Source organism: Protomyctophum parallelum (genome assembly GCF_964188405.1).
Source record: "Protomyctophum parallelum genome assembly, chromosome: 1".
Taxonomy (NCBI): Eukaryota; Metazoa; Chordata; class Actinopteri; order Myctophiformes; family Myctophidae; genus Protomyctophum; species Protomyctophum parallelum.
In genome coordinates, this window is record NC_139697.1 from 6709400 (window position 1) to 6725173 (window position 15774).

General features: G+C 42.7%; 2 protein-coding genes across 2 annotated transcripts in view; one reads left to right on the forward strand and one right to left on the reverse strand.

The window, feature by feature from the left end:
* Positions 1-15774, reverse strand: part of LOC310870622 (uncharacterized protein) — a 441780-nt gene that overhangs the window by 404601 nt on the left and 21405 nt on the right. The gene's annotated exons all lie outside the window — the stretch shown is intronic.
* LOC310875144 (uncharacterized protein) lies at positions 1033-8214 on the forward strand (the record flags this gene model as incomplete). Its single annotated transcript, XM_083788262.1, has 7 exons — positions 1033-1158; positions 1731-1936; positions 2336-2444; positions 2701-2833; positions 4108-4322; positions 4551-4871; positions 7684-8214. The coding sequence occupies 7 exons, from the start codon at positions 1033-1035 to the stop codon at positions 8212-8214; spliced, it is 1641 nt and encodes a 546-aa protein (XP_083644388.1).

The window sequence follows — 15774 nt, forward strand, 5'->3', positions numbered from 1 at the left end:
CATCCCATCCCTTTAGCAGACACACAAAGGGCTGTATCCACCAAGGCACTGGGGGGAGGTTGTTTACAGCTGTGTTACTGTGGTGGCAGTATCACCATGAGGGACAAGTCAGGTTTAGTTCAGGCGTGGCCCAGACACTGCATCTCTAGCCCATTCTGACCTGAGATCAGATTCATACGAGGTTTCCGCCGGACACACACTGGTCTGATGAACCCATTCTGACCTGAGATCAGATTCTAAAAATGTCAGTCGCTCTTTGATTTTTCAAAAATAGCAGACCTACAAGCTCGTAGCGCGCCACTCGGTGGCGCGCTATGAGCTTGTAGATCTGCTATTTTTCAATAGCTAAAGCATAACATGATGCCGACACCAAAATGGGTGCCCGGTCAGAATGGGCTAGTCAGTTTGGCTGTTGAACAGTGTAATGCTTAAAATACATTAACCATGGGGAAGATGATGGAGTCGTAGGGGCAGAAATTGGGGCCAGAGACATTCTTTTTTTAAATCATTGCTTATCAGCATGGCAGTTATGGAGAGACCGCTGCTAAACTGCTGAGAACACAGAGACCGTCCAAACAGGAGATGGAGTAGGTTTTGTTCTCTAGTGAGTTAATGGTTGTACAGAAGAGAATCCTTGGAATTGAAGTACAGAATTGTGGATTATTTGCGACTGTAAGGACTGTATGGTGCTTGAGCAACGCGATTTTCTTCGGAATACATTGAGGAACACTTCAACTGCATTTCAGAAAGACTAGTAAGCCAAACATTTAACATGGGACCTGATGGTACAAATGTTTTTTTAACTGCTGCTGCTGTCTTTTAAGTGCACTGATATTTCTATATTTGTGTGTGTTATAAAATCAACGACACCAGGTGCATGAACTTCAGTTCAGGGTCAAGACCTCAGTGACATTGAATTTAAAGGGACACATGTTTTGACCTCTATTCTTAGCATGTTCTCTAATGCACACATTGATTATGAAGTGGACGCATAATTATGCTCCGTCTGTGTCAGAGGCAAGGGCAATCATGATGTCGTCAGAGGAGAGGACCCTCAATGACGTGTTGTATGGTGGTCTTCCTGGCGATGGTCGAGAAGCGGAGGAGCTGGGTGGCGGCCAGGCCGGGATCGAGGAGGTGACCACCATGGCAACCAATGTAAGCAGCAAGACAATTGTCTTTAAAACAGGAAATGGTTAACTTTTCCGCTGATAGAAGGACGGGACTACCTTTTTACTAGGTTTTACCTCGGCAGGCCGTCAGTGGGGTAGGGAGCGCTTTGCTGTGTTCTATGGTCTATGCCTAAACCTAACCCTAACCTACAAAAAACTATGCCTAAAACTAACCTAACAAAAGCTATGTCTGACCTTAACCCTAACATTTTTATCGGCCAAAAATGTAGTCTGCGGTTGGAAAGATTGTGGCGGCAGCAGGATTTAATACCAGGTGTAGGTTGGACGTCTAATGACTAGCGAGGCACACTACCGAGCTGGCTGCCAATGGGGTTTTCTGGCTGTATTAGAATGTGAGAAATCCCTGCACTGTGGGCAGCGGGCGCCCCACTACTTTCTACTACTAGTAAGTAGCCAGCGGTGTAAAGCAAGCACCCCATCAGCGCCCATCAGGTCCCACGCCCTGCGAAAAAGGTAGTCCCAGAGAAGGACCGTGAAGGAGAGGAACAAAATAAAAAGCTGAATGGCCCTTATAAAGACTCACTCCCTTCATTCCAGACTCCAACGGCTCCTCTGTCCAGCCAGGTGCCAATGATTTGCGCTAGCTGTGGTGAGCAGGTATACGACCGCTTTTTCCTATTGGCTGCGGGGAGGGTGTGGCACGGGGCGTGCCTCCGCTGCAGCCAATGCCACTGCGAGCTGCAGAATCACTCCTCCCTCTACTGGCGTGACGGGTACATCTACTGCCAACAGGATTACTGCAGGTCAGCTCACTACCATTTGGAACAATTCTATTTAATCTCAAACAAATATTTATCTCATGTTTCCCAAATCCTGATAAAAACATTTGAGAGTTTCAGAAAAGAGTGATGAATTTTAAAGCCTTATCAGGTCAACAAGGCTCTTACATTTTAGATGCCAGTGCACCGGGAGTCTGCTCACAGTTGGCTCATCATGCCAAGCTAACTGCTTGGTAAGTAAGCTGCAGTGTTGGCCAGGGGTGTGTGGTAGGAACTGCTGGGAAGGTGGGAGGCTTTCAGGCAGGATAGTGTTATAGTTATGCTAAGTTATTATTGTATTATGGTTACAGAACTGCGATGGTTCATGTACTATTGAAAAGCCAGAGCCCTGAAAAATATCTGTGTTTTTCTCTTCCTGGTCAGGTTATTTGGGATTGGCCGATGTGCTCGCTGCTCCCAGCCAATCCCATCATCCACCTTGGTGATGAGATCTGGAGAGCTGACGTTTCACCCACAATGCTTTTCCTGCCAGGTCAGACATTCACCGGTATAAGAATGGAATAGAATGGAAAATGTTGTCCACTGTTGTCCACATGTGGAAATTAACCCTGTCTTCTCTTTGGGGAAGTATTAGATGCAACACCTTCCAGAATTGCATTTCGGCAATAGTATTTTTAAACATATTTTTATATATGTGTAGTTATAGTGCTGCTTGGTGTGAACGGGTCATTATACTGTAGGTATATCTAGCCCTCTTTTGTAACTATGAACTGTTTGATTCGTTCCAGGAATGTGATGCCACTTTGTTGCCAGGGAACTTATACTGCATTCAGGGTCAAAACCTCTACTGTCAATCACATTACCATGACAGCGGCATTGTTCCATCATCACATGACCTCCTCAAGCCATGTCAGATAGAGGGTGAGTTGTGAAGGATGTTTGCGTGTGTTCTTTCTTGTACTTCAAACATCATGGACATGGAGGATATTTCTTCACTTATGAAGTAAGGTTTAGGATTAGGGTTCTATGGTATGCCTAATGTTAAGGCAAGACATGGAGAATTGGCCCAGGCCGTGGCGTAACGGTCTGGGCACCTGACTGGTAATCCAGTCGCAGTGTGCCGCGGGTTCGACTCCCGAGCCCGACACGGCCTTTACTGCATGTCATCCCCCCATCTCTCTCCCGTTTCCTGTCAGCCTACTGTCTGTCCCTTCAAAAATCAATAAAAGGCGTAAGCCGCAAAAAAATATCTTAAAAAAAAAAAAAAAGACATGGAGAATTAATTTAGTTTTTGGAAATCAGACAAAAATAAATGTGTGAGTGATAATAATGTGCACTTATTGATATCATAGCTTCATCCAAATATCATAGCTTAAGGGCGAGGTCGCTAATCGCCCTCAGGTATAGTATAGTATAGTATAGTATAGTATAGTATAGTATAGTATAGTATAGTATAGTATAGTATAGTATAGTATAGTTATAGTATAGTATAGTATAGTATAGTATAGTATATGTTTACATTAATACATTTCGAAAACACAGTGGTTGGTGGTGAGAAATGTAGACCCCTAGTGTTAGGTAGGACACCTACAGCTTGACACTAGTACTGCCTGAACGTCTTCCCTGAGGCTAGGCCAAGCTGGAGTCTGCCTCTTAGATGAGCGTTTCTTTGCTGGGGAGGACCGGGCTGGTCTAGCGGTCCGGGCACCTAGGCTGCTAATCCAGCTTGACTGTGTGTTGCGGGTTCGACTCCCGATCCCGATGGCCTTTGCGTGTCATTCCCCATCTCTCCCCTCATTTCCTGTTCAAATCAAATAAAGGCCCCCAAAAAATAAAAAAAATCATACCTGTGTGAAGTGAGCCTTGCAACTGTACCGTGTGGGGATCCCTACAACATCCAGACCCACATGAACGCGCCCAGGGGGGCGGCCCGGTTCCGGCGAGCCTTCCCGCGTCCAAAACAGTCGAGAAATGACGGAGTTATCGTGTTGCAGCTTTCCGTGCTGGAACTCGTACAGGGACACGTACACATACATATATACATTGGGACACACATAGCTCCGTAATGGAGCGGAGGCACCGCTCAAAAATAGAGACCTGTGGAATCGTCCCTGTTAGGACATTAAAGTTATGGATTGCAGCTTTGAAACTGTATTTCTAACCTCTAATCCATGTTGGCCTTCTGGCCGCCACAGGAGAAGGGGAGGAGTCGGTCAGTAGCCCTGAGTCGCAATTGGATGACCGGGCCGCAGGGTGTCGGGTCCAACGGCGCACCAAGCGAAGCCGCACGTGTTTCCGCAGGGAGCAGCTGAGAGCGCTGGAGCTGTACTTTGCCCAGAAACACAACCCGGATGGTAAAGACTGGACCTGTCTCTCTCACAAGACTGGTCTCCCTAAGAGGGTCCTGCAGGTCAGGTTTGCAATATGGCCATTACGCCAGATCGTTAGTAAGTCATAGAATTAAGAGTTAGAGAGTCCATTTGGCTGTGTAGCCCAAATGGCCACACACAGCAAAGAACTGTCATTTGTGAATGATACAGTATTCTCATTTTGTTTTTCAGTACATACCGAAACACACACTCCAATCTTTTTATACTACACATCCAGTACACCTCACAAATAGCATTTTCTCCCTCAGGTGTGGTTCCAGAATGCTCGAGCCAAGCTGAAGCGTTCCCTCTCTGCCGATGACCCTAACGACTCTGCCTCCCCGTGTCCCGAATCCACGGCGATCGCTTCTCTGTCAGCTGAAAGCTCCTCGTCAAGCCAGTCCCAGCCTTTCTCTACCTGCACCATTGACCAGTTGGAGCTCTCCCTGCTCACTGCTCCACTCAGTGACCCAGCCGCTGAACAAGTGCAAGGGTGCAGTGACCTCTTTCCGGACTGCGATTCTCAGGGGGCACCTGTGTGTATCTCTCCTCTGGCAGCCTACGGGGACTTTGGGGAGGGCAGAGATGCAGTAGAGGATATATGGACATTGTGACATCTCTGGGCTATTTTACTGGCCAGAATCAGAAGATAAAAGATATCTCACATCCAGTAAATATGATGGCTTTACAATCCAACAATCATTTTCTAAGATGTTTCTGAAACTGTATACACGTTGATGATGGTGAAGTGGTTAAGACCCTCGCCTATGTACCGTGAACCCAGCTAGGTGACTCTGTAAAGCCTTACTGTATGTGTCTCAATACAAAAAAAGGGAAATGGGTTACACACAGTCACACACCGAAAAATGTAGTTTCATAAACTGCGTAGTATGCTGTTAGATTGATAATCTTACAGTAAAATATTTTTTACTGTTTACTGTTTTTACTGTGACTTGTGGATTGCATTTCTAGACAACTAGAACGTTAACTGTGTTACTTGAGAATAGTGTTGGCATTGTAGCGTAGACTACTGGGATGTGAAAACTAATTTTGTCAAGGCCAAGGGATTAAATCCTTTTGACCTGCGGTGTCTAATTTCCCCCCGAATAATTTCGTACTGCAGTGTCCAATTATAATAGTGCCTGTTCTATATTTCAGAATTCAAGATATATATATATATATAAAAAACACTGCAGGCAACACAGTTCATGAGTACAGGGACGACAGCCCAGGGTTTTTGGCTGTCTGTAAGTCATTGGTTTAAATGCAAACCTGCAAAGTGGTTTGAATGCGAGTTTCTCGATACTCATACTGTATGCATTGGGCTTTGGGCTTACCAATATAGTCAAAGATTATTTTTTAAATGGCAGTAATAGATTTACATTCTACAAGCTCATTATGTGATGCATTGTGAGCTTGTATTTCCGACCGTGCAACACTGTCAATCATAAAGTGAAGTATAAAATTCTAGTTCCATTAACATCAGTTTCACTTGTTTGATAACATTTTGTTATATTTAATATTCCAAATTTTAACAATGTACAAGTAACATTAATCTCCGTCATTTAGTGGGAATGACCTTTAACCCGTAAAACCTGATTTAATAACGATGGTATGGTTTTCAAATAATACAAATCATATACAAAAACAGAAACATATAAGAATCTGAATTCCTTGATTCTTGAGCACAAGAAAATACATCTTTGAGATATATGTTTAATTTTTTGTCTATTTTCCCTCTTTTTCTTTTTCTTTTTATGTAACTGCTACATGACAAATGTGAAGGCAACTAGTTTAGTCAAGTTTGTTAGCAGCAGTGTTTGAGGTTAAGCAGGGCAGACAGTCAATACATGCCTATTTTAGAATTGTATTATATGTTTTTGTATTGATCGCTGCTGTAACACCTTAATTTCCCCTCAGGACGAATAAAGTACCTATCTAACTACCTACCTACCAATAACGATAGCAATTTGTCCTTTACCTATACTTCACACTTTGTTTTGTTATTCTCTTTGTATATCTGACACTGTTCCCGTCCCCTGCAGTTCTGTATCTGTCTCATTCTGACTAATCTTATGTATAGATCCTCTCCCCAACTATTCTTCTATCTGCTCTCCATCCATCACCCTCTCATCTGATCTCTCTTTATCTCTTCCTTTCTCTGTTACATAGCCTCTACAGTCTACATCCCTACGTACCCCCTCTCTACCTCTCCCCACAATTTTCACCCCTTCAGTGTCTTAATGAATTGATTTGTGACTTGTCTGGTAAATTGCTTCACCAATCAAGTGTTGCGGTAATTGGGATGCTCTGCGTGCCCCTGCCCCCTCTCGGGGTCAGTGAGGAGGACCTTCAGTCTCTTGGTTAGAAAAATGCGGAGGAGATTATGACGACAGCAGAAGCCCAAAATGCCGCCTGCGTCAGAGGCCCGAGGCACCAATGTGTGGGAGGGGGTGTATTTAAGAGGTCAGAAGTAAGGCCAGCTAAGGAAACTGTGCTGTTCCCTACTGAGCAAGGTAAGCCATGGAGACGTGAACCGCCGTTGCACATCTGTCTTCTTTTCTACTCCTGGGTGAGTGCTACTATACTAGTCTTAAGCAGGGAAGGATATTTAGGATTCAAGACTGCAATACTTTTACACTACCACAGCATTGTCTTGAATTTTGTTCAACCAAAGGCTTAAAACAACAGAAAATGGGTAAATGAGTAACTTTAGATGCAAATGTTGGCATTGGAGTTGCTTTGATGGCTGTGTAGGTTCCAATTTTGAATTGCTGTGCATTGTGTTTTTGTTCAAGTGAAGTTGTCACTTTCAGCCAGGGAAACAAAAATGACCAGTGAGTGATTTTTGTTTGTGACGTGTAAGGGAAATAATCTTTTACAATGTGCCGATACCATAAATACACACACAAACCTTGAGTGCTAGTTTAACGCAGAGAGTGTACAAATTAAGTGAATTCATAACGGACAGGTCTGTTTGGTTACATTTGTACTTTAGATTATCTTTGGATTCCTTTTCATGACCTTTGTTATTCCAGTCTTAAATAAGCTAAGAGAGACCTACGGACGATTGTGCCGTTTGTGAAACAAGCTTGTAAATTTCTGAAAACCCCTTATTTGTCTATATCTTAAATAACCCTACGGATGTGCCGTTTGTAAATAAGCTAAGAGACTCGAGTGTGCTGTTTGTGAAACAAGATTTACTTGTACCTTTTTGTGGTAAAAGCGCTCAAACTTTCTTATTTCCTAACTTGATCTCCTTACCCCCTCCCCCCTCTCTTCTTTGTTTTCTTGGAGAAATAACACGATGGGAACTATGCCCAAAAACGACTTTTTACTTGTAAAACTGTGATGGGACAAAAAGCTGATTCTAATTCTGATTCTTGGATTCTTTTTTCCCAGATGAGTCCATCATCGTTCCATTACTGTGCATCACCATCGTCGCACATCCTCCTCTGCCTTGTCTTCATCCTTACCACCATCCCAGGCACTGTCACGTTCCCCAGCATGGCTTCCACTGTCCAGACTGCTCTACTTCAACTCCGGGCTACTCTGGAGGCCACCAAAGGAGCAGACCAGCCAGACCGACCCAGATCCAAGCTCTGGGTGATGATAGTACCCGAGGATCTGCGTTCACTGCAGCTGCTGCAGGGGTTGCTGGAAGATTCGGGGCAGGACGGAGACGAAATGGAGGAAGAAGTCTTATTGAGGGACCAGAGAAGAGAGCTGGACTGGCCATCAAAGCCACCCTTCCCGGGGGGAAGCAACTCACTGGATGGCCTGTACTACCAGGAAGGAGGGGATGATGGTGGAGAGGGAGGAAACAAGAACAAAGCCCTGACATCCATCGCTGGAGGGCTCCAAGCATTCAGCCGGGAGAAGGGAGGATTCGGGTTCCGCTTCGGGAGAAAGAGATGGACTGGATGGGAATGAAGGGAGGGAAAAGGGAGACGAAGATTAGTAGGGATGGAACCGATGAGAGGGGTTTTGTAGAAGAAAACAAGGATTTGATGCCAGAGAACCAATCATGGACATCTTGTAGAATAATGGTGATGATACACAAGGTAATGTTTTGGGCAGTCACAGGGCTATATTTATGGCAGCAGGCAACAAAGTGAAACAAGTAACATCTAATGAAAGCAACAATGCTGCAACTAAGTTCACCATCTATGGGCAGAGTTGCCCAAAACACTGCCCTGTGTCACTGCCTTAATGAGATGAGATACGTATGTATAATAATAAATATGTATTAATATGTATGTGGTGATTCATGTGAGTGTTGTCAAGTGAAATGTCAGGAAGATATTTAGCTACTATGTCAATGGTCCACAGAAGCCATTTAATACAATGGTTGTCCATTGTCAGAGTGATAGACAAAACATGTTTCTGGACCCTTTTCAAAGGCTGACATGTTGATTGTTAGCTTAATATATTATGGGGTGTACCATGTATTAATTTCATTTGGGCCGTCCACACTGTTGTTATGTAAAGGGTTAACAGTGAACACCTTGACAATGAATCAAGCACTGAACTATAACTATACTATATGACAATAATTTGATTGATTGAATACTTTATTAACAGTTAGATGTCTGTTACAAGGTCTGCTAATAGGACAAGAAAGCCTATGGCTTGTTTCCATTGGGGTCCTTCATATTCAATTCATCAGAACATATAACTATAGCCGAACCATAACTGATTGATTGAATACTTTATTAACAATTTGCAGAAAAAAGACCAAGTACTAATAGGCCTACCATAGAGTAGACTAATACAAGGTCTGAGATGATTTAAACACAAGAAGGCCTACGGCTTGTTTCCATTGGGGTCCTTTATACACAATTAATCAAACTAACTATAGTGTAATAACTATGTATACAACCGAACTGGAGTAGCCCTTATTAGCTCTGGTCCATAGCCCTAATGCTTAATTATGGTAATGCTGCAATGCTATATTAGCCCTGGTCCAGTGCGTCAGCGAGGACCAGGGCTACCCTGGCCTTATATATACCGGTAAGTAACTCTATGGATGGAGTAGCCTAATAATTCGAGAATTCAATGTCCCAACAGCATTCCTGACTGTTACCACGGGTGTTACAGGACTAGAGGTCCGGCGGAAATACACACATTCACAATTTGACGTCCGGTCTAATTGTACCTACCGCTGTTGTTTTCTCACAAAGATGAATCGCTTACAAATCCTAAAGTTATTGGTCAACGAGCGAGTAAATGTAGCAGTTGAAGAGATATTTCGGATCATTGAAAAAATCATAACGGAGTACGAGGACGATGCTTTCATTTCTAAGCAGGAAAATGTCCGCCAACAGAAGCTGCTGGAAACTGTTTTGAAGAAACGTAGTAATTATAAGTTAAACCAAGCAGGTTGGTCACATCGGCACATCTGTAGCCAGCACATCTGTTGCTTTAATTGGATGTTATTATTCAAGCTTCAGTCAGTTGTATGATTTTAGTTTAAAAGTACAACACTTGCTCATAGTCCTAATGCACACTATTGCATCGATGCTATAGCTGTTGTATAAGAGAAAAGAAAAACATAGGCTACGAGGTGCTTTTATGCTTGTAATGAAAATCATTTGCCCTTATTTGCAAAATGAATAGATACGTAACCAATTAACAATAACTCATAATTAGATAACCATGAACCAGGTTTGTGACCTGTGTCAACAATGGCAGTTACATTTGACATGTCTTCTATTTTTGTTTGACTTTTGTTTAACTGTCAAATTAGATTACAACAAGATTCCATTTCGGTGATCTTATTTTCATACTTAACTGACTGAACTCTTCAACTCTTCTACATTTCACACAATGATGGTGGACCATTGCATGCGTGAATATGCCACCATGAATGTATACCAACCATATACATTTTTAACAATGCACAAATTAGTATATGTCCAGTCTTTAGAAATATTTAGAATATAATCAATATATATATATATACATTTTTCATGATGCACTATAACCACTTTGACAGTTAAAGTATTGATACAAGGAGGATCGACAAAACAAACAAAAAAATATGTAGACCCGACCACAACTTCAGCAAAGCTGCAGAAAAACATGAAATTATGTAGATTAACTCATGTATGGAATTTATACTACATGATGACTGCATAATTTGCTTAATTTTCCGTCTAGACTTGCTGAAACTCCCTCCTTCTGAAGATGGGGTTCACCCTGAGGGTCAGGAGTGGATTCCTAGTCAGGACGAGACACATCTTGAAACCCAGATTGAAGAGAAACCGAAGGAACTGTTTGAAAGACCAGACACGTCAACACTACTTCCAGTGACAAGTGATCAAGACCTTGAGAAAACCCAGTCGGAGCCTCTGGCCAACACCTCAAAAGTGAAAACAGAAGCCGATGAGGAAGATTGTATAATAACAGTCAACTTTGACTCAGACAATGACTTTCTTCCAACTGTTGACGGCCAGCCCCTCCCTTCAGACATTTCTGAAAGAGAGAGTGAAGACGGTAATCATTATTTCATGGAGACACCAGAGCTTGAGTCAGGTTTGTCTAGCAGCGAGAAGAAGAGTGGAGCGAAGATACATCAGATGCTGCAATCGGCAAATGAAATGGTGTCCCCTGCTCTATCTTGTAAAGTATGTAAACTGACTTTCACTGCTACTAACTCTTTAAGACGCCATGTGCAAATTCATCCAAATGACTGTGGTTTGTGTGGAAAACATCTAGAGCCCACAGAGCCCTTGACACTTCACTATATAGGCCACAAGACATGTAACGTTTGTGGTAAAGTATGTACTTCAATTTCTGCTCTGGAAATGCACGTTAGGTCTCATGTTGGGGATAAGGCCTTTCGTTGTGCAATTTGTGGCCGGAGCTTTGTGCAGAAAGGGAATCTAAAGTCACATATGACCATTCACATGAATGACAACCAATTCCATTGCCCAATTTGTGGTAGAACCTTTCGTTGGAAGGTCAGTGTTCAGAAACACATGAAAAAAAAACACATCCTGAAGCATTGATGACAAGAAACTACAATCTTTTGTCATTATTGCCTTCATAGTCTAGTAGTGTAACAATTCATGTGATGAAACGGTTGTAAATACCACCTACCAGTTCAACTAAATCAACCAGCTAAAATATATAAATAGAATGAATAGCTTTGGCTTCACCAATAATTGATAGATGTAAGTATTAGGCAGCAGGCCTACTTTTTAGTAGTAGAAATGCATGTATAGAACCTGCACCCACTCAGGTCCTGATGATTACCCACCCCCTCTTTCACTCGCCCCCTCTCCCCTGCCAGCATGTTGTAGCTTATTGGAAAAATAAAAAATGCTTATAACTTTGTTATAAGACAGAGTCAGTATTATTCAGCATAAAATATTATGCAGGCCTACTTTTTATATAATAAATGTGTTTAATAAATAATTCTGTTGTGTTTATTCTCTTGCCAACTTTCACATTGCTGCACATATTTCACAGATATACAGTACATTTAGATTATTGTCCTTGAATCAAATCACTCATTCAATTGATTCACCGACGCAAAGGATTTACACCCCTACTAGAATCTGTGAGTAAATTACATTTCTGTTTATTTTCAAGGACTTGAGAGAGAAGGGAAGAGACATGCAGAAAAGGTCATCATGAATGGGACTCGAACACGTTGCGCGCTGTCAGGCAAGGGTGGCATGCGCCTGGACCAGGCCAGCAGGCACCCGATAAAGTATTGTTTATTAGTGCAGCCAAGTGAGCCAACAATGGACAGTCTTGAATTTCAAGTGCACAACTGCACAAAAGACAGAAAAAGGTTAAAAAAGTTATATTTGAGGACACTTTCAATGAATACGAATAGTGCTTGGTAGACACTTTACATAACATTAGTTTACGGAGCAGAAAATGTTGCTGGACTTTCTTGTATTAAAGTGGAGTCCACGTGACCTGAGAATATGATCTCTTCATTCACAGTATCAATTTCATTTCCAGGGTAGGCCTAGTTGCTCTACATCCTGGCCATTGATCTGAAGTGGCTTTGAAAGCTGGTGGATTGATTGCACAGTAGTCTACTTTATTATCACCCAGGGGGAAATTATAAATTCAGGTGCCCATATAACATGCATCGCACTACAAAGCAACGCAAACAATTAATCTACGTCTGTGCTTAAATATACTGAGCACTGCAGGACTGTTGAAAATATAAAATAAAGCCCAGGCGGTGGCGTAACCGTCTGGGCACCGGACTGGTAATCCAGTCACAGTGTGCCGCGGGTTCGACTCCCGAGCCCGACACGGCCTTTACTGCATGTCTTCCCCCATCTCTCTCCCGTTTCCTGTCCGCCTACTGTCTGTCCCTTCAAAAAACCAATAAAAGGCGTAAGCCACAAAAAAATATCTTAAAAAAAATATATATATATATAAAATAAATTGTAGAAAATCCATCAAATGAAAGAGGAGGCTACAAGCAGCATTATTAAATAAGGGGCCATGAGAGTTGACCAGAACTGTATCGCAGTGTGCGCGCCAGCAGGTGGCAGAATTGCATCTAAAAGAAAAAAAAATGCAAATATTCTTTGCAATATGTATCTGACATGCGCGAAACTTCGACCCGGAACAGTCATTTTTAGTCTTGTTACGGTCTCTGTTGTTCCTTCCTGTGCAGCTGAGCTAACGTTCAAGACACACCCTTCACTTGCATTGAACGAGCGAAACAGTACTAACTGTACTGTACAGATTGGCCCGGATCGAGTGGTTTGGGGCTTTCGAATAAGAAACGACAATGGACGACGTAGATACGTTAAGGAAGTTCGTAAATCGACGACTAACTGCGGCTGCCGAGGAGATATTAGCCGTATTTGGCAGAACAATAGTACAGTACCAGCAAGAAATCGACCGTCAGCGAAGGCAGTTGCATATTCTGACTCCTCCTGAGATAAAATGTGAAGTATCAGGTTTGTAATCCGACCTAAACCTTACCATACCAGACTATACTTCCCTTCCCATTCAGTGTGCAGCAGACAAAACCAAGTCAAACCTGGATCATCATCATAATTGATTATAATTATTATAATATTATGTAATTTCTCATATGTTCTGTTCTAACTCATAGAATTCGTGCATTTTCCTGACCGTGAAGATGAGGTCCCCCCTGAACAGCAGGAGAGCCCTTGTTTGGGCCAAGAGCAGGGGACAGAAGCTGGCGAGGAGGAGGAATATGGAATGACAGAAACAGTCGACTTTGACTCAGACAGTGAATTCATATCCATTGATGACCAGGGCCTTCCACACTCTTCTTCAGATATTTCTGAAAGAGATGCTGAAGACGGTGGTGTTACTCAATTCAAGGAGGAGCCACCAGAATCTCAGTCAGGTTCGTCTACAAGTGAGAAGGGTGGAATGGAGCCCTATCAACTGCTGCAGTCAGCAGCAAATCAACTTGAGCCGGGCCATCAACTGCTGCACTCAGCAGCAAATCAACTTGAGCCGGGCCATCAACTGCTGCACTCAGCAGCAAATCAACTTCTGTCCCCTCTATCTTGTAAAGTGTGTAAACTGACTTTCGCTGATACTATTTCTTTAAGACGGCACGTCCAAAATCATCCACGTGACTGTGGCTTGTGTGGAAAACATCTAGAGCCCACGGAGACTTTAAAACATCACTTTATAGGCCACAAGACATGTATTGTTTGTGGTAAAGTATGTTCTTCTATTTCTGCTCTGGAAATGCACGTTAGGTCCCATGTTGGGGATAAGCCTTTTCGTTGTTCAGTTTGTGGCCGGAGCTTTGTGCAGAAAGGAAATCTAAAGTCTCACATGACCATCCATATGAACGACAAGCCGTTCAGTTGCCCAATTTGTGGTAAAACGTTCCGTTGGAAGGTCAGTGTACAGAAACACATGAAAACACATCCTGAACAGATGGTCAGATACATAGGCCTAGATGGAACACATCCTGAAGAGATGGTTAGATACATAGGCCTAGATGGAACAATAGACTCTATTGTTCCACCTAGGCCTATGTATCTAACCAGCTCTATTGAATAGAGCACAGGTTTTTAAAGTAGGGGTCCACAGGGAGGCCAATTGGAAAAGAAAACCTAACCAAAATATATATATACAGTATATATATTATTTGTATGTGTGTACACATACATATATGATTCATATTCAAATGATAACATTTTGTGCCACTTAGACCACTGGTGTTCATATTATTAGCAAGTCATTATTGTCGAATATCTTAGAGTCTACATACAAGCTCACAATGTGGTGCATTGTGACTGAGCGTGTAGATCTGCTATTTTCATTTAGTTTAGTCTTTTAAGACATTTCACAATGAGGGGTGCAGCTAGAGGCTTTGGTTGTTTGGGGGTCCCCTTGGCATGGAAAAGTTTGAGAACCCCTGATACACTTTTATTGATTGTGAGGGAAATTTAGCCATAGCCATAACAGTAAGCATGAAACAACAATATAGGTAAGGGTCAGTGATGCAAATAGCCTGCATCCTTAGACTCGTTAAAGGTATATTCAGTGATTTCACTTAATTCAAATATCACTTATTTTTTTGTTTTGTTGTGATAATCCTCCCTACTATAGAGTGTGCTGGCCATATAAGGAGTTCCTCCCTGTCCCCAGTTAACCCCTGGGGGTCAAAAAACCTTAGGTTTCGTTTTTGACTCTCTATCCTGATTGGACGAAAGGCTGGGTCCCACAGCCAAAAACGAAACCTAAGGTTTTTTGAGTGAAATCACTGAATATACCTTTAAATTGAGAAAGGACGCAATCATGTCACCCTCCCGGGGGTCCTGTGATGCAATACTGTACTCAGTACTGTATAAAGTCGTTGAAGGAAGACTTATAAAATGTCCCAGGGACCCATCTAAAAGACCACCCCTGGGTCCTGGGACACATTACATTGAAAACCTATTTACACTGAAGGGTAGAGAGAACAAGTACACAAAAAGTAGTAGGGTAATACAAGTTAAAACTAGAAAAAGTGCCCTTCTGGGCACAGGTCTCCACCAGGATAGGAATGTAGGACATTGCAGCTTGCCTTCATCTGGTGGTTGGATAAAAGGGCAACAAAAGTAAATTAACTTTGGAAGCCAATCTTAACCAATCAGGATGGAGTCTGAGAAATCTGAAAGACCGGTTTCGTTGAATGGCTCTAGAGAGACTGTGTACCAATTTGCGTGATGTTTGGACAAAATCTGTAGGTGTACTGTGCAAAAACTTGTTTTGCACAAAGCGGCCTCCTGGTGGCGCTATAACAGACCGTTCTGGAAAGTTTGGGGCAGAGGTTCATCGTTGGCATCCAGGGAGTGTGTGTGCAAAATGTGGCATCGACCGGGTTAACGGTGGCCGAGATTAGCTGCTCACGGACACACACACACGGACGGACGGACGGAGTGCAAAACATACTCTCCCCCCATGCCTTCGGCCTGGTGGAGACAATAATATAACAACAACAACAAAACAGTCAGTTGTGCATACCGGTAATCT